Source organism: Salmo trutta, unplaced genomic scaffold, assembly GCF_901001165.1.
Source record: "Salmo trutta unplaced genomic scaffold, fSalTru1.1, whole genome shotgun sequence".
Classification (NCBI taxonomy): domain Eukaryota; kingdom Metazoa; phylum Chordata; class Actinopteri; order Salmoniformes; family Salmonidae; genus Salmo; species Salmo trutta.
In genome coordinates this window covers 372,057-398,682 of record NW_021822543.1, presented here as the reverse complement: position 1 = coordinate 398,682, position 26,626 = coordinate 372,057, and the positions used below count along the sequence as shown (strand labels likewise).

The window sequence follows — 26,626 nt, the reverse complement described above, 5'->3', positions numbered from 1 at the left end:
CTCCCTCCTCTCCTTCCCCCCTCCCCTCCTCCCTCCTCTCCCCTCCCGTCAAGACGCACTGAGGTGGAAACATAGCCCATGTCCCAGATGGCATTCTATTCCCTACTTGCAAAACTAGTGCACTATAGAGGGAATAGGGTCACAAGTAGTGCACTATATAGGGAATAGGGTCTAAAGTAGTGCACTATATAGGGAATAGGGTCTAAAGTAGTGCACTATATAGGGAATAGTGTCTAAAGTAGTGCACTATATAGGGAATATGGTGTAAAGTAGTGCACTATATAGGGAATAGGGTCTAAAGTAGTGCACTATATAGGGAATAGGGTCTAAAGTAGTGCACTATATAGGGAATATGGTCTAAAGTAGTGCACTATATAGGGAATATGGTGTAAAGTAGTGCACTATATAGGGAACATGGTGCTCTTTGGGAGACAGCCTAATGGGGGAAGGGAGGGTCTACATTACACAGCTGAATGGAATACTAGTGTGGTTGTTGTTGAGGCCTGTCCAGTCCCACACCGTCTAAAACCAATGAGGGTCCCCAACATTATTTCACAATCACACCACAAAGGACCCTAAACCATCCTCTGACTCTGACACCAAAACGCCCAATAAAAACCAAAATCAGAGACATTTTTACTGCAAGCCAGGAATCTAGATGAAACAAACGAATGAATGAATTAAACTGACTTGTTGTTGATGTGAAGCCTAGACAGGTCAAACCCACAACCAGAAAGCCAAGGCATATTTTCCCAGAATTATTCTCCTGACCACAAAGATCTCAAACATCTTCAATTAAAACTGAAGGGGGGGGGGGGGTTTTAGACAGAGGGTAAGAGACCCACCCGCCTATACAGAGCTAAGGGAAACACTGGGTCAAAAGGTCAAAGCCCTCACCAGCTCGCGGTAATTTCCTAGTTCCCGGTAGTTTGGTTGTTCCCGGTAACTCCCGAGCTCTCTGTAGTTTCCTTCTGGTCGGCTGGACTCCTCCGTCCTCTCCGTCCTCTCCTCTCGTCTCTGCCGGTACGAGTCCCTGTCTCCTCGATCTCCTCGTCGGTAGCTGTCTCGGCTGCCTGTATTAACCAGGTTTCCCCCAGCATTTCCTCCGCCGCCAAACGTCCGAGTTCCCTTCAGAAGAGGTCGAGAGGTTGGTTTCCCCGACAGACAGACAAAGTCTCTTCCTGGACTAAACAACTGTTTGAAATGGAGAATGTAGACCTAATCTGTGTCTGGGAAACTGGCCCTTAATATACAACAAGCCAGTAGGAACAGGACCAACTCACACAGTGGGACACGGACAGAGCCTAACAGACACGGGTGATCCAGTTACTATAGCGACGACAACAGGGGTAAAACCACACACACACACACACACACACACACACACACACACACACACACACACACACACACACACACACACACACACCTCTTTGTTCTTGGCGACCTCAGCGATGGCTGCTAACCTCTGCTTCTCAAACTCTTCGTTCTCGTCAGCTGTTTTCACCACACTGGTGCTGACCAGGGTTTTCCTGGTGTCCAGCTCTCTAGAGTCCACCTCTTCATTCCTCACACACTTCTGAGGAGCACAGAGAGAACAGAATTTCATCACTGATTGGTTAGTCAACGGAGAGAGAATCAGTCTGATTGGTTAGTCAACAGAGAGAGAATCAGTCTGATTGGTTAGTCAACAGAGAGAGAGAATCAGTCTGATTGGTTAGTCAACAGAGAGAGAATCAGTCTGATTGGTTAGTCAACAGAGAGAGAATCAGTCTGATTGGTTAGTCAACAGAGAGAGAATCAGTCTGATTGGTTAGTCAACAGAGAGAGAATCAGTCTGATTGGTTAGTCAACAGAGAGAGAGAATCAGTCTGATTGGTTAGTCAACAGAGAGAGAGAATCAGTCTGATTGGTTAGTCAACAGAGAGAGAATCAGTCTGATTGGTTAGTCAACAGAGAGAATCAGTCTGATTGGTTAGTCAACAGAGAGAGAATCAGTCTGATTGGTTAGTCAACAGAGAGAATCAGTCTGATTGGTTAGTCAACAGAGAGAATCAGTCTGATTGGTTAGTCAACAGAGAGAATCAGTCTGATTGGTTAGTCAACAGAGAGAATCAGTCTGATTGGTTAGTCAACAGAGAGAATCAGTCTGATTGGTTAGTCAACAGAGAGAATCAGTCTGATTGGTTAGTCAACAGAGAGAATCAGTCTGATTGGTTAGTCAACAAAGAGAATCAGTCTGATTGGTTAGTCAACAGAGAGAATCAGTCTGATTGGTTAGTCAACAGAGAGAGAATCAGTCTGGTTGGTTAGTCAACGGAGAGAGAATCAGTCTGATTGGTTAGTCAACAGAGAGAGAATCAGTCTGATTGGTTAGTCAACAGAGAGAGAATCAGTCTGATTGGTTAATCAACAGAGAGAGAATCAGTCTGATTGGCTGTGTGTGGAACTAGTTAAATATTGGCAGGTCATACCTGTCCGAAGGGCACAAAGGGAGGGGCTCCACCTTCCCTTCCGATGTTACTCCTGCTGTGTTTGGCCAAGCTCTGGAGGTCAAAGGTGAGAAGAGGAGGGGAATTTAGAAAGCCCTTTAGTACATATATCTATACATTCTTAATTCCATTCCTTTATTTAGATTTGTGTGTATTGGGTATATGTTGTGAATTTAGATTTGTGTGTATTGTGTATATGTTGTGAATTTAGATTTGTGTGTATTGGGTATATGTTGTGAATTTAGATTTGTGTGTATTGGGTATATGTTGTGAATTTAGATTTGTGTGTATTGGGTATATGTTGTGAATTTAGATTTGTGTGTATTGGGTAGTTGTGAATTTGTTAGATATTACTGCACTGTTGGAGCTAGAAACACAAGCATTTCACTACACTCACATTAACATCTGCTAACCATGTGTATGTGACCAATAACATCTGCTAAACACGTGTATGTGACCAATAACATCTGCTAATCACGTGTATGTGACCAATAACATCTGCTAAACACGTGTATGTGACCAATAACATCTGCTAAACACGTGTATGTGACCAATAACATCTGCTAATCACGTGTATGTGACCAATAACATCTGCTAAACCACGTTGTATGTGACCATAACATCTGCTATCACGTGTATGTGACCAATAACATTGCTAATCACGTGTATGTGACCAATAACATCTGCTAACACGTGTATGTGACCAATAACATCTGCTAATCACGTGTATGTGACCAATAACATCTGCTAATCACGTGTATTTGGACCAATAACATCTGCTAACACGTGTATGTGACCAATAACATCTGCTAATCACGTGTATGTGACCAATAACATCTGCTAAACACGTGTATGTGACCAATAACATCTGCTAATCACGTGTATGTGACCAATAACATCTGCTAAACACGTGTATGTGACCAATAACATCTGCTAAACACGTGTATGTGACCAATAACATCTGCTAATCACATGTATGTGACCAATAACATCTGCTAATCACGTGTATGTGACCAATAACATCTGCTAAACACGTGTATGTGACCAATAACATCTGCTAAACACGTGTATGTGACCAATAACATCTGCTAAACACGTGTATGTGACCAATAACATCTGCTAATCACGTGTATGTGACCAATAACATCTGCTAAACACGTGTGTGACCAATAACATCTGCTAAACACGTGTATGTGACCAATAACATCTGCTAAACACGTGTATGTGACCAATAACATCTGCTAAACACGTGTATGTGACCAATAACATCTGCTAAACACGTGTATGTGACCAATAACATCTGCTAAACACGTGTATGTGACCAATAACATCTGCTAAACACGTGTATGTGACCAATAACATCTGCTAAACACGTGTATGTGACCCAATAACATCTGCTAAACACGTGTATGTGACCAATAACATCTGCTAAACACGTGTATGTGACCAATAACATCTGCTAAACACGTGTATGTGACCAATAACATCTGCTAAACACGTGTATGTGACCAATAACATCTGCTAACACGTGTATGTGACCAATAACATCTGCTAATCACGTGTATGTGACCAATAACATCTGCTAAACACGTGTATGTGACCAATAACATCTGCTAAACACGTGTATGTGACCAATAACATCTGTTAATCACATGTATGTGACCAATAACATCTGCTAAACACATGTATGTGACCAATAACATCTGCTAAACACGTGTATGTGACCAATAACATCTGTTAATCACGTGTATGTGACCAATAACATCTGCTAAACACGTGTATGTGACCAATAACATCTGTTAATCACATGTATGTGACCAATAACATCTGCTAAACACATGTATGTGACCAATAACATCTGTTAATCACGTGTATGTGACCAATAACATCTGTTAATCACGTGTATGTGACCAATAACATCTGCTAAACACGTGTATGTGACCAATAACATCTGTTAATCACGTGTATGTGACCAATAACATCTGCTAAACACGTGTATGTGACCAATAACATCTGCTAAACACGTGTATGTGACCAATAACATCTGCTAAACACGTGTATGTGACCAATAACATCTGCTAAACACGTGTATGTGACCAATAACATCTGCTAAACACGTGTATGTGACCAATAACATCTGCTAATCACGTGTATGTGACCAATAACATCTGCTAAACACGTGTATGTGACCAATAACATTTGCTAAACACGTGTATGTGACCAATAACATCTGCTAAACACGTGTATGTGACCAATAACATCTGCTAACCACGTGTATGTGACCAATACAATAAGATTAGATTTTTTTGTTTTAACCTTTTATTTTAGTAACAAAATATTTAAGAGTACAGATCATTGTATGGGACAATATACAAACGTTTTTGAGAAAGATAATATATATATTTTTTTAAATGTAATTGAATAAATGTGTTTATTGGTCTCTTTTCATTTTGATAACAGATAAAATGTAATGAATTGAAGGTTATTTGCTGACGTAAAAATCTAAAAACGCCCTTTAGAACGCCCTGTAGAGCGCCCTGTAGAACGCCCTGTAGAACGCCCTGTAGAACGCCCTGTAGAACGCCCTGTAGAGCGCCCTGTAGAACGCCCTGTAGAACGCCCTGTAGAACGCCCTGTAGAACGCCCTGTAGAGCGCCCTGTAGAACGCCCTGTAGAACGCCCTGTAGAACGCCCTTTAGAACGCCCTTTAGAGCGCCCTTTAGAGCGCCCTGTAGAACGCCCTGTAGTACGCCCTTTAGTACGCCCTTTAGAGCGCCCTTTAGAACGCCCTTTAGAACGCCCTTTAGAGCGCCCTTTAGAGCGCCCTTTAGTACGCCCTTTAGAACGCCCTTTAGAGCGCCCTTTAGTGCGCCCTTTAGAGCGCCCTTTAGTGCGCCCTTTAGAGCGCCCTGTAGAGCGCCCTGTAGAACGCCCTTTAGAGCGCCCTTTAGAGCGCCCTTTAGAGCGCCCTTTAGAGCGCCCTTTAGAGCGCCCTTTAGAACGCCCTTTAGAGCGCCCTGTAGAGCGCCCTGTAGAACGCCCTGTAGAACGCCCTTTAGAACGCCCTTTAGAACGCCCTTTAGTACGCCCTTTAGTGCGCCCTTTAGTACGCCCTTTAGTGCGCCCTTTAGTACGCCCTTTAGAACGCCCTTTAGTACGCCCTTTAGTACGCCCTTTAGTGCGCCCTTTAGTACGCCCTTTAGTACGCCCTTTAGTACGCCCTTTAGTGCGCCCTTTAGTACGCCCTTTAGAACGCCCTTTAGTACGCCCTTTAGAACACCCTTTAGTACGCCCTTTAGTACGCCCTTTAGAACACCCTTTAGTACGCCCTTTAGTACGCCCTTTAGAACACCCTTTAGTACGCCCTTTAGAACACCCTTTAGTACACCCTTTAGAACACCCTTTAGTACGCCCTTTAGAACGCCCTTTAGAGCGCCCTTTAGAACGCCCTTCAGTACGCCCTTCAGTACGCCCTTTAAAGCGCCCTTTAGAACGCCCTTTAGTACGCCCTTTAGTACGCCCTTTAGTGCGCCCTTTAGAACGCCCTTTAGAACGCCCTTTAGAACGCCCTTTAGAACGCCCTTTAGTGCGCCCTTTAGTGCGCCCTTCAGTACGCCCTTCAGTACGCCCTTTAAAGCGCCCTTTAGAACGCCCTTCAGTACGCCCTTTAGTACGCCCTTTAGAACGCCCTTTAGAACGCCCTTTAGAGCGCCCTTTAGTGCGCCCTTTAGAACGCCCTTTAGTGCGCCCTTTAGAGCGCCCTTTAGTGCGCCCTTTAGAACGCCCTTTAGTACGCCCTTCAGTACGCCCTTCAGTACGCCCTTTAGAGCGCCCTTTAGAACGCCCTTTAGAACGCCCTTTAGTACGCCCTTTAGAACGCCCTTTAGAACGCCCTTCAGTACGCCCTTTAGAGCGCCCTTTAGAACGCCCTTTAGAACGCCCTTCAGTACGCCCTTTAGAACGCCCTTTAGAACGCCCTTCAGTACGCCCTTCAGTACGCCCTTCAGTACGCCCTTTAGAACGCCCTTCAGTACGCCCTTCAGTACGCCCTTTAGAACGCCCTTTAGAACGCCCTTTAGTGCGCCCTTTAGTGCGCCCTTTAGTGCGCCCTTCAGTACGCCCTTCAGTACGCCCTTCAGTACGCCCTTTAGAACGCCCTTTAGAACGCCCTTTAAAGCGCCCTTTAAAGCGCCCTTTAGAACGCCCTTCAGTACGCCCTTTAGTACGCCCTTTAGAACGCCCTTTAGAACGCCCTTTAGAGCGCCCTTTAGAACGCCCTTTAGAACGCCCTTCAGTACGCCCTTCAGTACGCCCTTCAGTACGCCCTTTAGAACGCCCTTTAGAACGCCCTTCAGTACGCCCTTCAGTACGCCCTTCAGTACGCCCTTTAGAACGCCCTTCAGTACGCCCTTCAGTACGCCCTTCAGTACGCCCTTTAGAACGCCCTTCAGTACGCCCTTTAGTGCGCCCTTCAGTACGCCCTTTAGTACGCCCTTTAGAACGCCCTTCAGTACGCCCTTCAGTACGCCCTTCAGTACGCCCTTTAGAACGCCCTTCAGTACGCCCTTCAGTACGCCCTTTAGAACGCCCTTTAGAACGCCCTTTAGAACGCCCTTTAGAACGCCCTTTAGAACACCCTTTAGAACGCCCTTTAGAACGCCCTTTAGAACGCCCTTTAGAACGCCCTTTAGAACGCCCTTCAGAACGCCCTTTAGAACGCCCTTCAGAACACCCTTTAGAACGCCCTTCAGGACAGCCTTTTTCATGGTCCTTTGAACCAGATAGGATGAACAGCTGTCCAGTAACAGCGTAATAAATACTATCATTTGAGGCGCAGGCTCTCTATTTCCCCGTATACTATAAAGAGTCTAGTGCACTACTTTTGAAGTGCATGCCCTATGTAGGGAATAAGGAACTGTTTGGAACACAGCCACAGAGACGGTCTGCTGTAAAACGAAGGGTAAAACTCCTCCTCACCCTTTGCAGTTCCCATTTCTCCATCATGTGGTCGACCTCCCCTCCGAGGACGGATATCTTGGAGTCGTCCAGAAGCAGAATGCCATTCTTCACCTGGACCGTACCAAGGATCTTCACCTTGGTTCCTGGAGGGGTGTCCAGGCTAAAAAAACACAATACAGGGGGTGAATTAGGGAGGCCAGAGGACAGCTCCACAGAGAACCCATTTTGTATTATATGGAGAGCTCTAAGTAGATCAAATCAATTCAGAGCTTAAGGAAGCTTAAACCAATGCCAAAACAAACAAACAAACAAACAAACAAGGAGATTATAATAAACATGGAACATGTTTACAGTTACATTTAATACAGATTGGCTACAGCGAAGGAATGGAAGCACAGATCATATGTTAACCTAATATTGGACAGGACAACAACAACAGGGAGATTGATAAACAATAGATTTCTACCTCTGTAACGACGACATAAACAACAGACAGAACAAACAGTGTATTGATATGAAAGCAGTTTTGGCCCAGCTTTAATTAGAAAAGAAAATCACAAATCATCCCGATTCATTTTCCCTCCTAAAACACTTCATCCAGCCGGCTATGCCTGTGGTGGCTACTGTCCAACAGGGCTAGCCATGCCAAAAGAACAGCTTAGCTTACGTTACCCACAAACCTCTGCCCTCCGTCCTGTCCGACCATGCCCTATCCAGACCACTCACTAAATGACACGCTGCGTTGCAGCAGGGTGGTGAGACTAGCGAGACTAGGGATTGTGTCCTAAAATAGCACAGTTGTGTCATTTAGTGGTCTGGATAGGGCATGGCCTGTGGTCAAAAGTAGTGCACTATATAGAGAATAGGGAGCCAAATTGGGACATACCCTAGGAATAATCCCGTCCCCGGTCCAGGCCGATTCTCATTTTAAATTAACAGCCCTGTTCTGATCACCACCAGCTCTGAGCCCCCGGTCCGCGTCCCAAACGGGATCCTATTCCCTATGTAGTGCACTACTTTTGCCCAGGGCCCTATAGGGAATAAGGTACCATTTGGAATTCAGCCCCTAGTTCTCTCATTAAAAAGCACAGGGACTTAGAGGGATGTCCAGCTGCTGATGCAGCAATTAGGGATTTCACTTCCAGCCCAATGACCCTGTAGGTCTCAAACGGCAGCCTTTCCCCCTATATAGGACATCATGTTTGACACGAGACCCCCCCCCCCCCCCCCAATAGGGCAAGTAGTAGTGCACTACACAGGCAATAGGAAGCCATTTGGGACAGCATGGCGCTAGCTGGGGCTGGAGCAGGGTCCTCTCTCAGGGTACTGCTTCATAACGACACTGTGGAACGGAGCTGTACGCAGTTACAAACTAACCTCTTTCTGTTTCCTTCTATCCATCCTCTCATCCATCTCCTTCTGTTTCCTTTTCTCCCTCCCTCTCCCTCCCTCCCTCCCCCCCTCTCCCTCCCTCCCTCCCTCCCTCCCTCCCCTCCCCTCCCTCCCTCCCTCCCTCCCTCCCTCCCCCCCTCTCCCTCCCTCCCTCCCTCCCTCTCCACTCTCCCTCCCTCCCTCCCTCTCCCTCCACCCCCCTCTCCCTCCCTCCCTCCCTCCCTCTCCACTCTCCCTCCCTCCCTCCCCCTCCCTCCCCCCCCTCTCCCTCCCTCTCCCTCCCTCCCTCCCTCCCTCCCCTCCCTCCCTCCCTCCCTCCCTCCCTCCCTCCACTATCAGAGCTAGCTGATGTCAACAGAACAGACACTAGTTAGTGTTGTCATTATAAAAGGGTTGTACTGTTCTCTCCTCATGGATAGATTCTGGGCAAGCTCTCCTCTCCGTCCCAAATGGGACCCTATTCCCTTTGTAGTGCACTGCTTTTTGTTGTTGACCAGAGTCCATAGATAATAGGGAAGCATGTGGGACTCAGCGCTCCTCTCCGGCCACTCCACCTGTAGGGGCTGGCTGGTAGCCACGGCAGCCGTCGCCGCGGACGCTGCTTGGATGGAGTTGTAATTAAGGAAACGGATTGGTAGCGGATCAGCCACCGACCAGTGGAAATTGCGAGGGAGGAGAAGAAAGCGAGAGATGGAGACCGGGGGAGGGAGGGAGGGAAGGGGAGGGAGGGAGTTCAGAAAGTCACCAACATCTCTCTGTGCTTCCATTCCAAAAGTAAGATGAGTATTTTGGTTGAATATTAGGATCCAGCTACGATACTGGCTGATTGGTAGACAGGACTGAAGCAGCATCAGTCTACAGGTCTATATAGTCAACAGGAAGTGATTGGTAGACAGGACTGAAGCAGCATCAGTCTACAGGTCTATATAGTAAACAGGAAGTGATTTGTAGACAGGAGTGAAGCAGCATCAGTCTACAGGTCTATATAGTCAACAGGAAGTGACTTGTAGACAGGACTGAAGCAGCATCAGTCTACAGGTCTATATAGTCAACAGGAAGTGATTTGTAGACAGGAGTGAAGCAGCATCAGTCTACAGGTCTATATAGTCAACAGGAGGTGATTGGTAGACAGGAGTGAAGCAGCATCAGTCTACAGGTCTATATAGTCAACAGGAGGTGATTTGAACTGTATCCACTTCTAAATGATAATTCATAATGGATAACAACAATGTGTCACCAAGTCCATACGAATGACTGACAGTTGCTTTCTTCAGTCATTTTTATACTTTTACATGAGGTACACATTCAGAGTACTAACATATTTTGGGGGAAATCAACTGAAAGGTCATAAAATGGCATTTCCTTACAAAATAAATATAAAACAGCCCTGTCTAACAAGGTGGGGGGGGAGGAATCTACTAAGCTATATGGAATTGTTTTATAAAGGTCATAAAATGGCATTTCTTTACTAAGCTACATGGAATTATTTTAAAAGGTCATACCAAGGATCATTTAGCTATTTGATTTAGAATTTTAAGACCCCCCTTGAAGTATAAAAAAGATATGTTTTTGATGAAAAATTGTATTTGGCCTTACGGCTATTAGACAATAGAAAGGCATTGAATAACAGATTCACGACATGGAACAGATAAACCCCCCCAAAAAATCATAAGGAAGTTTGTCCTATATCTGAGAGATATAAGAAAGATCAGGAAACTATTTATATTTTCTGGGACATGTATTTTACCTCTTATTGTTGGCACTAAACTATCTCCATATATCTTCCCATTCATTTTTTAAACTCGTTTCCCGGGGTCCTTCAAACGAGTCGTGAGGCTTGTTGGTGTCCGAGAGCAAAACAACCCACAAGTACATGTTCCTGAGAGTCTCACCTTTCCACAGGGGGGTCATATTAATGTGTAGCCCAAACTGTTCGGACAGAAGTTGGCAGATCGGCGGAACCGACTTCAGAAAAGTCCCGAGTGGCTTGTGGGGGTCGTAGAGCAAAAAACGGAGAAAACCACGGTGTTCCTGAGAGTCTCATCTGTAGGCCAAACCATCTCATCTGTACGCCAAACCATCTCATCTGTACGCCAAACCATCTCATCTGTACGCCAAACCATCTCATCTGTACGCCAAACCATCTCATCTGTAGGCCAAACCATCTCATCTGTACGCCAAACCATCTCATCTGTACGCCAAACCATCTCATCTGTACGCCAAACCATCTCATCTGTACGCCAAACCATCTCATCTGTAGGCCAAACCATCTCATCTGTAGGCCAAACCATCTCATCTGTAGGCCAAACCATCTCATCTGTACGCCAAACCATCTCATCTGTACGCCAAACCATCTCATCTGTACGCCAAACCATCTCATCTGTACGCCAAACCATCTCATCTGTAGGCCAAACCATCTCATCTGTACGCCAAACCATCTCATCTGTACGCCAAACCATCTCATCTGTACGCCAAACCATCTCATCTGTACGCCAAACCATCTCATCTGTAGGCCAAACCATCTCATCTGTAGGCCAAACCATCTCATCTGTAGGCCAAACCATCTCATCTGTACGCCAAACCATCTCATCTGTACGCCAAACCATCTCATCTGTACGCCAAACCATCTCATCTGTACGCCAAACCATCTCATCTGTACGCCAAACCATCTCATCTGTACGCCAAACCATCTCATCTGTACGCCAAACCATCTCATCTGTACGCCAAACCATTCGGACGCTACAGACGTGTTTCGTGACAAGACTGATTTTCGGGATGTCTCTCATAGTCTGACAAACACCGCTCTAGCTCTGCCACCCGCAGACGTGCGACATCATCGACTGATACGATGGATTGAGACGCATCCAAAAAGCAACAAAAAAAACATCTCCAGCATAAACTGACAGATTTTGATTGGGGGAGTTTTATATAGGGGGTTATAGGGGGGTTAAAGAGGACGGATTCGCTGTGATATTGTATGCAGTGATGGGGGAGTTTTATATAGGGGGTTATAGGGGGGTTAAAGAGGAAGGATTCGCTGTGATATTGTATGCAGTGATGGGGTAGTTTTATATAGGGGGTTATAGGGGGGTTAAAGAGGAAGGATTCGCTGTGATATTGTATGTAGTGATGGGGGAGTTTTATATAGGGGGTTATAGGGGGGTTAAAGAGGAAGGATTCACTGTGATATTGTATGCAGTGATGGGGGAGTTTTATATAGGGGGTTATAGGGGGTTAAAGAGGAAGGATTCGCTGTGATATTGTATGCAGTGATGGGGGAGTTTTATATAGGGGGTTATAGGGGGGTTAAAGAGGACGGATTCGCTGTGATATTGTATGCAGTGATGGGGGAGTTTTATATAGGGGGTTATAGGGGGGTTAAAGAGGACGGATTCGCTGTGATATTGTATGCAGTGATGGGGGAGTTTTATATAGGGGGTTATAGGGGGGTTAAAGAGGACGGATTCGCTGTGATATTGTATGCAGTGATGGGGGAGTTTTATATAGGGGGTTATAGGGGGGTTAAAGAGGACGGATTCGCTGTGATATTGTATGCAGTGATGGGGGAGTTTTATATAGGGGGTTATAGGGGGGTTAAAGAGGAAGGATTCACTGTGATATTGTATGCAGTGATGGGGGAGTTTTATATAGGGGGTTATAGGGGGGTTAAAGAGGACGGATTCGCTGTGATATTGTATGCAGTGATGGGGGAGTTTTATATAGGGGGTTATAGGGGGTTAAAGGAGAAGGATTCACTGTGATATTGTATGCAGTGTTCATACCTTCATACCACATACACACCTGAATAACCACGCAGCTAAGAAACACAGAGAAGGGCCTCCTCCTGCTCTGATACATCCCTTCTCTCAACCAATTAACACGGTTGGAAGAAACCATTGTTTATTTGTTTTTTTAAAGAAGAAGTGAACGCCAATCAAGTGGCTGGCTTCATTCTAAAGCCTCCGTGATCTGAAGCCTCCTTTGTACTTCTGAAAAAGGAAGACGTGTTATTTCATCAGCCTGTTAGATCGAGGCTTGCATCCCAAATGGCCTTCTATTCCTTCCATAGGGCACTACTTTAGACAAGGACCCGTAGGGAGACACATAGGGAGACCCATAGGGAGGACCCATAGGGAGACCCATAGGGAGACCCATAGGGAGACCCATAGGGAGGACCCATAGGGAGACCCATAGGGAGGACCCATAGGGAGGACCCATAGGGAGGACCCATAGGGAGACCCATAGGGAGGACCCATAGGGAGGACCCATAGGGAGACCCATAGGGAGGACCCATAGGGAGACCCATAGGGAGGCCCATAGGGAGGCCCATAGGGAGACCCATAGGGAGGCCCATAGGGAGACCCATAGGGAGACCCATAGGGAGACCCATAGGGAGGACCCATAGGGAGGACCCATAGGGAGGACCCATAGGGAGACCCATAGGGAGGACCCATAGGGAGGACCCATAGGGAGACCCACAGGGAGGACCCATAGGGAGACCCACAGGGAGACCCACAGGGAGACCCATAGGGAGGACCCATAGGGAGGACCCACAGGGAGACCCATAGGGAGACCCATAGGGAGGACCCATAGGGAGACCCATAGAGACCCATAGGGAGACCCATAGGGAGACCCATAGGGAGGACCCATAGGGAGACCCATAGGGAGGACCCATAGGGAGGACCCATAGGGAGACCCATAGGGAGACCACAACCCTGACGTTGCAAGCTCCATGCTCTACCAACTGAGCCACACGGGACTGCCAGGCCAATTATTCCAATCTAGGAGTAATTCATTGATAACCAGATATTCCATGATGGAAGGCCCTATCTAGGAGTAATTAATTGATGACCAGATATTCCATGATGGAAGGCCCCATCTAGGAGTAATTAATTGATGACCAGATATTCAGATGGAAGGCCCTATCTAGGAGTAATTAATTGATGACCAGATATTCCATGATGGAAGGCCCTATCTAGGAGTAATTCATTGATGACCAGATATTCCATGATGGAAGGCCCTATCTAGGAGTAATTCATTGATGACCAGATATTCAGATGAAGGCCCTATCTAGGAGTAATGTTGTCTAAAAACCAATTTTTGCTTAGTCATTATGGGGTAATGCGTGTCGATTGATCAGGGGAAAAATGTTTTTTTAATCCATTTTAGAATAAGGCTGTAACGTAACAAAATGTGGAAAAAGTCAAGAGGTCTGAATACTTTCTGATTGCACTGTACATATATTTGTTTGTTTTCCTCCGTTCCTGGCACCGTACTGTACTTTTTCTTGGCGGTAAATTCCTCGTACGCTGGAATGCAGGAGTTTTCAGCAGTCCAGAAAACCAAATGATTTACTAGGTGTTGGCTCTGTGCCTTTTGGAGAAGAAGCGGGTAGCCTTTTGATGCTAACGCGCTACTATGTTCCAACTGGAGTGATGGTGATGACCCGAGAGAGAGTTTCAGTAGCTCATCTTGTTCCTATGGCCGTACGCATCAAATATCTCAGAGTAGCAGTGCTGATCTAGGGTCAGGTCACCCCTGTCTATTTACTCTTATTCATGGTGATTTAAAAGACAAAACTCATCTGAACTCAGCACCCCTACTCTAAGAAGACTGATACAAAATTACCTCTGAGCTTAGCCTGGTCTTTAAAAAGTAGCTGATCTCCACCTGATCAATCAAACAGATTCGCCTGGTGTTTAAAAAGTAGTTGTTCTCTACCTGATCTGGGACAGGTTTTTGAACCAGTAGTTGTTCTCTACCTGATCTGGGACAGGTGTTTGAACCAGTAGTTGTTCTCTACCTGATCTGGGACAGGTGTTTGAACCAGTAGTTGTTCTCTACCTGATCTGGGACAGGTGTTTGAACCAGTAGTTGTTCTCTACCTGATCTGGGACAGGTGTTTGAACCAGTAGTTGTTCTCTACCTGATCTGGGACAGGTGTTTGAACCAATAGTTGTTCTCTACCTGATCTGGGACAGGTGTTTGAACCAATAGTTGTTCTCTACCTGATCTGGGACAGGTGTTTGAACCAGTAGTTGTTCTCTACCTGATCTGGGACAGGTTATTGAACCAGTAGTTGTTCTCTACCTGATCTGAGACAGGTGTTTGAACCAGTAGTTGTTCTCTACCTGATCTGGGACAGGTGTTTGAACCAGTAGTTGTTCTCTACCTGATCTGGGACAGGTTATTGAACCAGTAGTTGTTCTCTACCTGATCTGGGACAGGTGTTTGAACCAGTAGTTGTTCTCTACCTGATCTGAGACAGGTGTTTGAACCAGTAGTTGTTCTCTACCTGATCTGGGACAGGTGTTTGAACCAGTAGTTGTTCTCTACCTGATCTGGGACAGGTGTTTGAACTCGAGGCCCACAGCGTTGGTGTGTCCGTCTGTCATCTGCAGCCGCAGCATCCTGGGGGCTCCCTGAGACTCCTCATTGTCCTTGGGAGCCGACGCGTTCCTCACCTTCTGAACCTGCAGCACACACGGACCCTCCAACTGATGGTGGGAATGGGTAGGGCAAGACGAAAGACAACGGTCCTGTTAATTAGGGCACACTGTTAGCAAAAAATATTTTACAGCCAGAGAGTGAGTTAAAGGTCCGTATTCATTAGGCACCAAACGGATCAAAACAGACAAAGCGAGAGGGGACCTGAACTTGTCCAATAAGAAATGTAATCTTTTTGTTTTTACGGTGCAAAACATTTGTTTTGCTACGGTGTGTCCTAACGCCAGGGTTTGTTGCAGTAAAGATATCAGCCTTGTAAGCACTAACTGACAAACAACCTCACCAGATGGTCCCAGCTTCAATAACTGCTCCTCTGGGATGAATAAAGTGTATTGAATTGAGCTACCCTCGCCATCTCCTCGCTCAAATTGACCTTACTGCTTTTACAGTTGAAGTGGGAAGTTTACATACACTGAGGTTGGAGTCATTAAAACTCATTATTTCAACCACTCCACACATTTCTTGTTAACAAACTATAGTTTTGGCAAGTCGGTTAGGACATCTACTTTGTGCATGACACAAGTCATTTTACAACAATTGTTTACAGGCAGATTATTTCAATTATAATTCACTGTATCACAATTCCAGTGGGTCAGAAGTTCACATACACTAAGTTGACTGTGCCTTTAAACAGCTTGGAAAATGCTGTCATATTTTTGAAGCTTCTGATAGGCTAATTGACATCATTTGACTCAATTGGAGGTGAACCTGTGGATGTATTTCAAGGCCTACCTTCAAACTCAGTGCCTCTTTGCTTGACATCATGGGAAAATCAAAAGATAGCCAAGACCTCGGAAAAATAATTGTAGACCTGCACAAGTCTGGTTCATCCTTGGGAGCAATTTCCAAAACGCCTAAAGATACCACGTTAATCTGTACAAACAATAGTACGCAAGTATAAACACCATGGGACCACGCAGCCATCATACCGCTCAGGAAGGAGACGCGTTCTGTCTCCTAGAGATGAACGTACTTTGGTGCGAAAAGTGCAAACCAATCCCAGAACAACAACAAAGGACCTTGTGAAAATTCTGGAGCAAACAGGTACAAAAGTATCTATATCCACAGTAAAACGAGTCCTATATCGACATAACCTGAAAGGCCGCTCAGCAAGGAAGAAGCCACTGCTCCAAAACCGCCATAAAAAAGCCAGACTACGGTTTGCAACTGCACATAGGGACAAAGATTGTACTTTTTGGAGAAATGACCTCTGGTCTGATGAAATCAAAAATAGAGCAGTTTGGCCATAATGACCATCCTTTTGTTTGGAGGAAAAAGGGGGAGGCTTGCAAGCCGAAGAACACCATCCCAACCGTGAAGCACGGGGGTGGCAGCATCATGTTGTGGGGGTGCTTTGCTGCAGGAGGGACTGGTGCACTTCACAAAATAGATGGCATCATGAGGTAGGAAAATGATGTGGATATATTGAAGCAACATCTCAAGACATCAGTCAGGAAGTTAAAGCTTGATCGCAAAGGGGTCTTCCAAATGGACAATGACCCCAAGCATATTTCCAAAGTTGTGGCAAAATGGCTTAAGGACAGCAAAGTAAAGGTATTGGAGTGGCTATCACAAAGTCCTGACCTCAATCATATAGAAAATCTGTGAGCAGAACTGACAAAGCATGTGGGAGCAAGGAGGCCTACAAACCTGACTCAGTTACACCAGCTCTGTCAGGAGGAATGGGCCAAAATTCACCCAACTTATTGTGGGAAGCTTGCGGAAGGCTACCCGAAACGTTTGACCCAAGTTAAACAATTTAAATGCAATGCTACCAAATACTAATTGAGTGTATGTACACTTCTGACCCACTGGGAATGTGATGAAAGAAATAAAAGCTGAAATAAATCATTCTCTCTACTATTATTCATTTCACATTCTTAAAATAAAGTGGTGATCCTAACTGACCTAGACAGGGAATTTTTGCTAGGATTAAATGTCAGGAATTGTGAAAAACGGAGTTTGCAATGTATTTGGCTAAGGTGTATGTGAACTTCCGACTTCAACTGTAAGTACCTGCCCTTCCTTAATGCTTAAGTACTGGACCTTCCTTAATGCTTAAGTAACAGACCTTCCTTAATAATGCTTAAGTAACAGACCTTCCTTAATAATGCTTATGTACCGGGTCTTCCTTAATGCTTATGTACCGGGTCTTCCTTAATGCTTATGTACCCGACCTTCCTTAATGCTTATGTACCTGACCTTCCTTAACTTCTTTGGGATAGGGGGCAGTATTTTCACGGACGGATAAAAAACGTACCTGATTTAATCTGGTTACTACTCCTGCCCAGAAACTAGAATATGCATATAATTAGTTGATTTGGATAGAAAACACTCTAAAGTTTCTAAAACTGTTTGAATGGTTTTTGTGAGTATAACAGAACTCATATGGCAGGCCAAAACCTGAGAAGATTACAAACAGGAAGTGCCCTGTCTGACAATTTGTTGTCCTTCTGTTGCATCTCTATCAACATTACAGCATCTGTGCTGTAACGTGACACTTTCTAAGGCTTCCATTGGCTCTCTAAAGCCGCCAGAAAGTGGAATGGGGTGTCTGCTGTCTCTGGGCAAAGTACAGCAGCTCTGTTTGTGAGTGGTCAGCCTGGGGACAGTGAGACTGGAGATGTGCGTTCACAAGACTTCTCAATTTTTCTCTTTCAGCCTTTGAATGAATACAACGTTGCCCGGTTGGAATATTATCGTTATTTTATGAGAAAAATAGCATAAAAATGTATTTTAAACAGCGTTTGACATGCTTCTAAGTACAGTAATGGAATATTTTGACATTTTTTGTCACGAAATGCGCTCGCGCGTCACCCTTCGGATAGTGACCTGAACGCACGAACAAAACAGCAGTATTTGGATATAACTATGGATTATTTGGAACCAAAACAACATGTTGTTGTTGTTGAAGTAGAAGTCCTGGGAGTGCATTCTGACGAAGAACAGCAAAGGTAATCCAATTTTTCTAATAGTAATTCTGAGTTTAGTGAGCCCCAAACTTGGTGGGTGTCAAATTAGCTAGCCTGTGATGGCCGAGCTATGTACTCAGAATATTGCAAAATGTGCTTTCGCCGAAAAGCTATTTTAAAATCGGACATAGCGATTGCATAAAGGAGTTCTGTAATTATCATGAGTAATTTAGTAAATTCACCGGAAGTTTTCGGTGGGTATGCTAGTTCTGAACATCACATGCTAATGTAAAAAGCTGGTTTTTGATATAAATATGAACTTGATTGAACAAAACATGCATGTATTGTATAACATAATGTCCTAGGAGTGTCATCTGATGAAGATCATCAAAGGTTAGTGCTGCATTTAGCTGTGGTTTGGGTTTATGTGACATATATGCTTGCTTGGAAAATGGCTGTGTGATTATTTGTGTCTATGTACTCTCCAAACATAATCTAATGTTTTGCTTTCGCTGTAAAGCCTTTTTGAAATCGGACGTGGTTAGATTAACGAGAGTCTTATCTTTAAAATGGTGTAAAATAGTTGATTGTTTGAGAAAATCTAATTGCGGTATTTTAGTTGGTTTTTGTATTTGGCGCCGTGCGATGCCATTGGCTGTTGGCTAGGGGTTCCGCAGGCGGAACGTCTGTCCTCAACAGGTCAATGCTTATGTACCGTTAAACAGTGTGTTTGTTCTTCAGTTCCATGCTGTAAACAGAGAAGCGGCAACTAAAGGACCATAAAGAAATACAACTAGTCAGATGGGTCTTCTTTTAACGAACGGCTCTGGTTCTGGTTCCCTCCTTTACATTCAACTGGAGGTTTACACGTTCCAATTAAAATAGTTTCTCTCCAAGAGCTGGCATTCTACGCCATATTCAATCACCTCTTTGTAAATGCAGTACATATTAATTGCAGTCTAGTGATAACCTACTCTGGGAAAAGAGCCAGGCAAAAAAAAATGTTATAACTTAATGCAGACAGACTGAGAAATTCTGAATTACCAGTATTGATGGCGCTTCCCCTGTTAGACTAATGCAGAGTGAGAGTTGTACTTACCTGAAAGGAGTGCAATATCTTATACAGAGCTTTAGGAGGACCGTGGGTTATTAGCTCTCTGAGCTTTAGGAGGACCGTGGGTTATTAGCTCTCTGAGCTTTAGGAGGACCGTGGGTTATTAGCTCTCTGAGCTTTAGGAGGACCGTGGGTTATTAGCTCTCTGAGCTTTAGGAGGACCGTGGGTTATTAGCTCTCTGAGCTTTAGGACGACCGTGGGTTATTAGCTCTCTGAGCTTTAGGAGGACCGTGGGTTATTAGCTCTCTGAGCTGTAGGAGGACCGTGGGTTATTAGCTCTCTGAGCTGTAGGAGGACCGTGGGTTATTAGCTCTCTGAGCTGTAGGAGGACCGTGGGTTATTAGCTCTGAGCTTTAGGAGGACCGTGGGTTATTAGCTCTCTGAGCTTTAGGAGGACCGTGGGTTATTAGCTCTCTGAGCTATAGGAGGTCCGTGGGTTATTAGCTCTCTGAGCTGTAGGAGGACCGTGGGTTATTAGCTCTCTGAGCTTTAGGAGGACCGTGGGTTATTCGCTCTCTGAGCTTTAGGAGGACCGTGAGTTATTAGCTCTCTGAGCTTTAGGAGGACCGTGGGTTATTAGCTCTCTGAGCTTTAGGAGGACCGTGGGTTATTCGCTCTCTGAGCTTTAGGAGGACCGTGGGTTATTAGCTCTCTGAGCTGTAGGAGGACCGTGGGTTATTAGCTCTCTGAGCTTTAGGAGGACCGTGGGTTATTAGCTCTCTGAGCTGTAGGAGGACCGTGGGTTATTAGCTCTCTGAGCTGTAGGAGGACCGTGGGTTATTAGCTCTCTGAGCTGTAGGAGGACCGTGGGTTATTAGCTCTCTGAGCTTTAGGAGGACTGTGGGTTATTTGCAAACATACAAATTAATTAATTAATTATCTCCTTCGTCATCATCTGTGGCATTTTCTCAGTTGAACTCAATGCATCTCCCCATGGCTGAAGGAAGGAATGAAGGCATTTTAAAGCTGGTGTGACAGAGACATCTAGTGGCCCTTGGAAGTAGTGCAGTTCTGTATTTCTGAAATGTGCACAGGACAGTGTAACCAACAGGGTATCAAACCCGGGTCAGGTGCATGTTGTTTTCAAGGCTGAGATAAATAGCCCACTGAGCTAAGGCCTCGGAATTAGCTTCCTAAGTTGCCATGTGTCTTCAGCATGGTTACTCACCATAGCAGTCTAGCTTGACTAACCTCCATCCACCGAATATTACAGTCGTGTTTGTTCTAACTTTGTTTTTGTTCTGTATTGAATCATTATGATAGAAACTGTCAAAGATCCTCTGACCCTTTGGCGTACACACATCTGTGCTAATACACACACAACGCCTCACCTTCTCCACCCGGCCACTGTTGATGTCTGCAGGGAGAAACTTCCTGCCAATAGGCCTCAGGTCACTCTGTAGAGATAGTCACAGAGACAGGGGGGGGGATAAGCAATACTTTCCCAACCAACATATTAGGCTGACAATGAGATTACCTGTAAACCTCGAGAAACATCATTGAAAGCAATGTAGAGAAACCTGTTTTGAAAGCACTGGCAAATATTGCCTGCATCCTGATTCTCCACACGTCTCCCAAAGTAGGCATGATCACACTCCCAGTCATGGACTTCAACAACTATTGGATTGGTGTTGGTCTGATTAATCAGGTTGTAATATACAATGAATTGGTATAGACGGCCAGACGTGTGCAAATGTTCCTTACAAGCCAGAATGTTTAATACAATTACATTTGAACTTCCTCTCCCCGTTTGTCCCTTCCTCTGCTCGAAACTTTAGACAAAATATACACAGGAAGGTCTTGTTTACCTGACATTGTAGAGAGCCGGTAGGTATGTGGTTTGGTACTGAGGTAAAGTGAGTTTTATATTGGATATTTGGATTTCAATCTTCAAAAAAAAGATTCAGAATGTACCATTTTCATTGTCATGGCATGCTTGGTTCAATAGCTATTGACGAGAGACTCTGGGCTTTGAGCACACTAAAAAGTCACTTAAACAATACTTTCCTGTGGATATTTTGTCTCAAATTTAGAGCAGCGGAAGGACAAACCACACAAACAACCGGTAGAGTAAGTTAACATGCAATTTTAATCAACATTCTGGCTTGTAAAGGAACATTTACAAACATTGTGCACACAAATGTCTCAGGCTGTATATACCAATTAAATGTGTATTACAGCCCGATTATTCAGACTAGATTGTCGTAAGTATTTGGCCGGAGGGACAGGGGAGTGTTCAACTACAAACAAGGGTGGAGAATTGGAATGCAGCCATATTAGGTTGACTTTGATTTACTGACATACCGGCAAAACATTCAATAAGCAATATTCAAAGCAATGTAGAGGAATCCGTTTTGTGGGTCTGACACAAACCTGTTTTTGTAAAGCTTGATTGATTTTGAAATGAGGTGGACTGTAAGCACTTGACAAACAGTCTCTTTTTTCTACTCCAGGGGTCAGTTAAATGTACATCTACACAGGTGATGGGAAAACGGTTTTTTTCTGTATACTAGAAGAGAGATGTGAGAATACTAGCTACTTACATTAAGTGCAATGCGAATAATGTAATTAGCTGTGGGTTTCTCAGAAGTGCGTTTCAACTCCTCTATTCCTTCGTCTGTAAGGTACCTGTGTAGGAGGTAAACCAAAAGAAAGGGCGTAACCTGTGTACTGTGGTTAAACAACAACACTCCACATAGCTACAGTGGACAAACACATTGACATTTAAAAAGCTAGCCAGCCAACTCGCATATCACTCCAGTGTACTGAACTAACGTAGCTAACAACTGACTAGCAGATCAACTTTGAAGATATATTAATAGCTAGCTAGCTACAGCACAGTAATGTAGAGCTAGCTACACCTGTGGTCACGGAGTTGTTTACTAAGCTAGCTAGCTACAGTACAGAATGTAGAGCTAGCTAGCTACAGTAGTTATGTAGAGCTAGCTAGCTACAGTACAGTTATGTAGAGCTAGCTACACCTGTGGTCACGGAGTTGTTTACTAAGCTAGCTAGCTACAGTACAGTAATGTAGAGCTAGCTAGCTACAATAGTTATGTAGAGCTAGCTAGCTACAGTAGTTATGTAAAGCTAGCTAGCTACAGTTATGTAGAGCTAGCTACACCTGTGGTCACGGAGTTGTTTACTAAGCTAGCTAGCTACAGTAGTTATGTAGAGCTAGCTAGCTACAGTAGTTATGTAGAGCTAGCTAGCTACAGTACAGTTATGTAGAGCTAGCTAGCTACAGTACAGTTATGTAGAGCTAGCTAGCTACTGTACAGTTATGTAGAGCTAGCTAGCTACAGTAGTTATGTAGAGCTAGCTAGCTACAGTACAGTAATGTAGAGCTAGCTAGCTACAGTACAGTTATGTAGAGCTAGCTACAGTACAGTTATGTAGAGCTAGCTAGCTACAGTACAGTTATGTAGAGCTAGCTACAGTACAGTTATGTAGAGCTAGCTAGCTACAGTAGTTATGTAGAGCTAGCTAGCTACAGTACAGTAATGTAGAGCTAGCTAGCTACAGTACAGTTATGTAGAGCTAGCTAGCTACAGTACAGTAATGTAGCGCTAGCTAGCTACAGTACAGTTATGTAGAGCTAGCTAGCTACAGTACAGTTATGTAGAGCTAGCTAGCTACAGTAATGTAGAGCTAGCTAGCTACACCGGTGGTCACTGAGTTGTTTACTAAGCTAGCTAGCTACAGTAGTTATGTAGAGTTAGCTAGCTACAGTACAGTTATGTAGAGCTAGCTAGCTACAGTAATGTAGAGCTAGCTACACCTGTGGTCACGGAGTTGTTTACTAAGCTAGCTAGCTACAGTAGTTATGTAGAGCTAGCTAGCTACAGTACAGTCATGTAGAGCTAGCTAGCTACAGTACAGTCATGTAGAGCCAGCTAGCTACAGTACAGTTATGTAGAGCTAGCTAGCTACAGTACAGTTATGTAGAGCTAGCTAGCTACAGTACAGTTATGTAGAGCTAGCTAACTACAGTAATGTAGAGCTAGCTAGCTACAGTACAGTTATGTAGAGCTAGCTAGCTACAGTATAGTTATGTAGAGCTAGCTAGCTACAGTATAGTTATGTAGAGCTAGCTAGCTACAGTAATGTAGAGCTAGCTAGCTACACGGGTGGTCACGGAGTTGTTTACTAAGCTAGCTAGCTACAGTACAGTAATGTAGAGCTAGCTAGCTACAGTAATGTAGAGCTAGCTAGCTACACCGGTGGTCACGGAGTTGTTTACTAAGCTAGGTAGCTACTTAGCTTCAAATGAGCATACATGGCCTTGTTAGTTAGCGTACCAAAGCTATACATGCTAAAAATAATTGACAGCAATTTGCTAGACCAAATGACACACTTCGCAACATCAACTGCCAAAATAATCATTACTAGCTACTGTTACCAGTTCGTACGCCAGGTATGTAATACCATAGCTAGTTACACATATCTGGCGTACAAACATTTCAGCTACATTAGCACAGGCATCATAGTATGTGAGATCCTAAATCTAACATTAGGTGTTAATTTAGCTAACGTTAACTAGAAAAGCCAAAGCTATGCTAGCAAAGTGAACGTGTAATGTAGCTAGCTAGCTAACACATTAGCCACAAGCTACCCACCAGCCTTCTTTGGTGAGGGCTAAGTTGATTTCAGCCATTTTCTTTAAAATGAAGTATCAAATGCAAATATAGTCGATGAACTATTACATTTGTGGATTATCCATTGTTTTTATCTTTAATAATTAATCCGATAATCAATGGGTTTAGCCGGGATATTTTAGCGTGTGCCGACTAAAACAAATGACCTCGCGTTGGGAGAGACGTCCAAGTTCAATCTGGTAGTTGGCGGCAGAGAGGACGGAAGAAAAACAGCAGCCTCAGTGGCAAAGACGAGCACTACATGTACGGTGCTTCTACCAACCCAATGATCTACTCCACTCAGTGGCAAAGACAAGCACTACATGTACGGTGCTTCTACCAACCCAATGATCTACTACACTCAGTGGCAAAGACAAGCACTACATGTACGGTGCTTCTACCAACCCAATGATCTACTACACTCAGTGGCAAAGACAAGCACTACATGTACGGTGCTTCTACCAACCCAATGATCTACTACACTCAGTGGCAAAGACAAGCACTACATGTACGGTGCTTCTACCAACCCAATGATCTACTACACTCAGTGGCAAAGACAAGCACTACATGTACGGTGCTTCTACCAACCCAATGATCTACTACACTCAGTGAAATTGGATAATATTAGTTTCAATGTTTCAATTTCAAAATTGTTTTCCCCCTTGCAACTGCAGACCAGGCATACACTCTTAGAACGGTTATGAGCGCAAGCAAATGAAGAAACTGTCTTGGCACTGTCAGCGACTGGTTTTAATGTCTGTGCTCACTGACAGCGAAGAGGTCTGGGGTTGAGTCCCGGTCAGTCTGTACCCAGAATTAGCTACAACGTTCTTCTGCATCATTTAGGTGAACACCTTGCATAGCCTAGTTTAGGAAGTCTAACAGCTGGGCCTATATAACGAAAGAGAAGTTCAGAATAGGGGGTAAAAATGCAGTAGAATGCAAATCACTGGGGAAGCCAAGCCAGAAAAAAGACAGATTACAACCTATGTGTTGTGATAATTTCGTTGTTTGCTCTATAACCTGTTAGTTCATATGCCTTTATAACCTGTTAGTTCATATGCCTTACCTCTATAACCTGTTAATCCATATGCCTTACCTCTATAACCTGTTAGTTCATATGCCTTGCCTCTATAACCTGTTAGTTCATATGCCTTGCCTCTATAACCTGTTAGTTCATATGCCTTACCTCTATAACCTGTTAGTTCATATGCCTTGCCTCTATAACCTGTTAGTTCATATGCCTTGCCTTTATAACATGTTAGTTCATATGCCTTACCTCTATAATGTGTTAGTTCATATGCCTTGCCCTTATAACCTGTTAGTTCATATGCCTTGCCTCTATAACCTGTTAGTCCATATGCCTTGCCTCTATAACCTGTTAGTTCATATGCCTTGCCTCTATAACCTGTTAGTTCATATGCCTCTATAACCTGTTAGTGCATATGCCTTGCCTTTATAACCTGTTAGTTCATATGCCTTGCCTCTATAACCTGTTAGTTATAGATTATTTCGATATATAAAAAATGGGGGGTGTTTAGGGATGGGAGTAATGAATGATGCATAGGGGCTTCTTCTCATTTATAGGCTAAGCATTTGTGTCTGATAGGCTACCACTACAAAAATGGTGGCTCTTTGACCAGTCAATTTTGTAAAAATATCAAATATAAAAATATAAAAATATATGAAATTACCAAATTAGTCGTCAAATTGCTTAACATATGACGAAAGTGAAGACTCACGATGTGCTTTTCAAAACAGCCCGCCTAAAATATATAAAAATAATAATTTACAATATAACTGTCTTACACATATGTTTTTATAAACAATAAAACACTTAAATTAAAACAAAAACATGTATTGTGTCATTATTTTACATTTCCAAGTGTTTTTCCTGGTAGTTAAGGTGGGGGACAGGAAAGACACAATTTTTGTATAATGACTCATCATATATAGACTGAGGCTTGTGGTTAGACCTGTAATAGGTTACTATAATGGACTATAAAATTGCTGTCTCAGACAGGGCTTTACCCGAACACATGCTCCCTGCCCTGTGGCTATGCAAGGTGTCAATCACAGGGGTTCGGGGGCAGCCGGTGAGCCAGACAGCCTTCTCAACTCAATCCTTGCATTAGGCTACATTCACAAAGTAGGAAGTGTAGGAAGTGTATGGAAGTGTATGGAAGTGTATGGAAGTGTAGGAAGTGTAGGAAGTGTATGGAAGTGTAGGAAGTGTATGGAAGTGTATGGAAGTGTAGGAAGTGTAGGAAGTGTATGGAAGTGTATGGAAGTGTAGGAAGTGTATGGAAGTGTATGGAAGTGTATGGAAGTGTAGGAAGTGTAGGAAGTGTATGGAAGTGTATGGAAGTGTAGGAAGTGTATGGAAGTGTATGGAAGTGTAGGAAGTGTATGGAAGTGTAGGAAGTGTATGGAAGTGTAGGAAGTGTATGGAAGTGTAGGAAGTGTATGGAAGTGTATGGAAGTGTATGGAAGTGTAGGAAGTGTATGGAAGTGTAGGAAGTGTATGGAAGTGTAGGAAGTGTATGGAAGTGTAGGAAGTGTAGGAAGTGTAGGCCTACATAAAACACCATGCCACTACGCACAGATTTGTG

General features: G+C 44.1%; 1 protein-coding gene across 11 annotated transcripts in view; it reads right to left on the bottom strand.

The window, feature by feature from the left end:
* The window catches only part of tdrd3 (tudor domain containing 3), a 44,155-nt gene extending 19,836 nt beyond the window's left edge, over nt 1–24,319 (bottom strand). For 7 of the 11 annotated variants that reach the window (XR_003873819.1, XR_003873820.1, XR_003873821.1 and 4 more), the window contains exons 1-8: nt 23,997–24,319; nt 21,921–22,005; nt 20,709–20,774; nt 15,180–15,382; nt 7,470–7,611; nt 2,475–2,546; nt 1,430–1,579; nt 898–1,128 (exon numbers count right to left, since the gene is read on the bottom strand). Coding sequence is in view for 6 of the 11 variants with exons in the window: in XM_029744105.1 (XP_029599965.1) it covers nt 898–1,128; nt 1,430–1,579; nt 2,475–2,546; nt 7,470–7,611; nt 15,180–15,382; nt 20,709–20,774; nt 21,921–22,005; nt 23,997–24,034 (987 nt within the window). In the remaining 5 variants the exon portion in view is untranslated. Of the gene's footprint in view, nt 1–897; nt 1,129–1,429; nt 1,580–2,474; nt 2,547–7,469; nt 7,612–14,605; nt 14,888–15,179; nt 15,383–20,708; nt 20,775–21,920; nt 22,006–23,996 lie in introns of those variants that run through there. The other 4 variants (XR_003873822.1, XM_029744111.1, XM_029744110.1 and 1 more) reach the window with 2 other exon arrangements.
* Nucleotides 24,320–26,626: the final 2,307 nt, after the last annotated feature.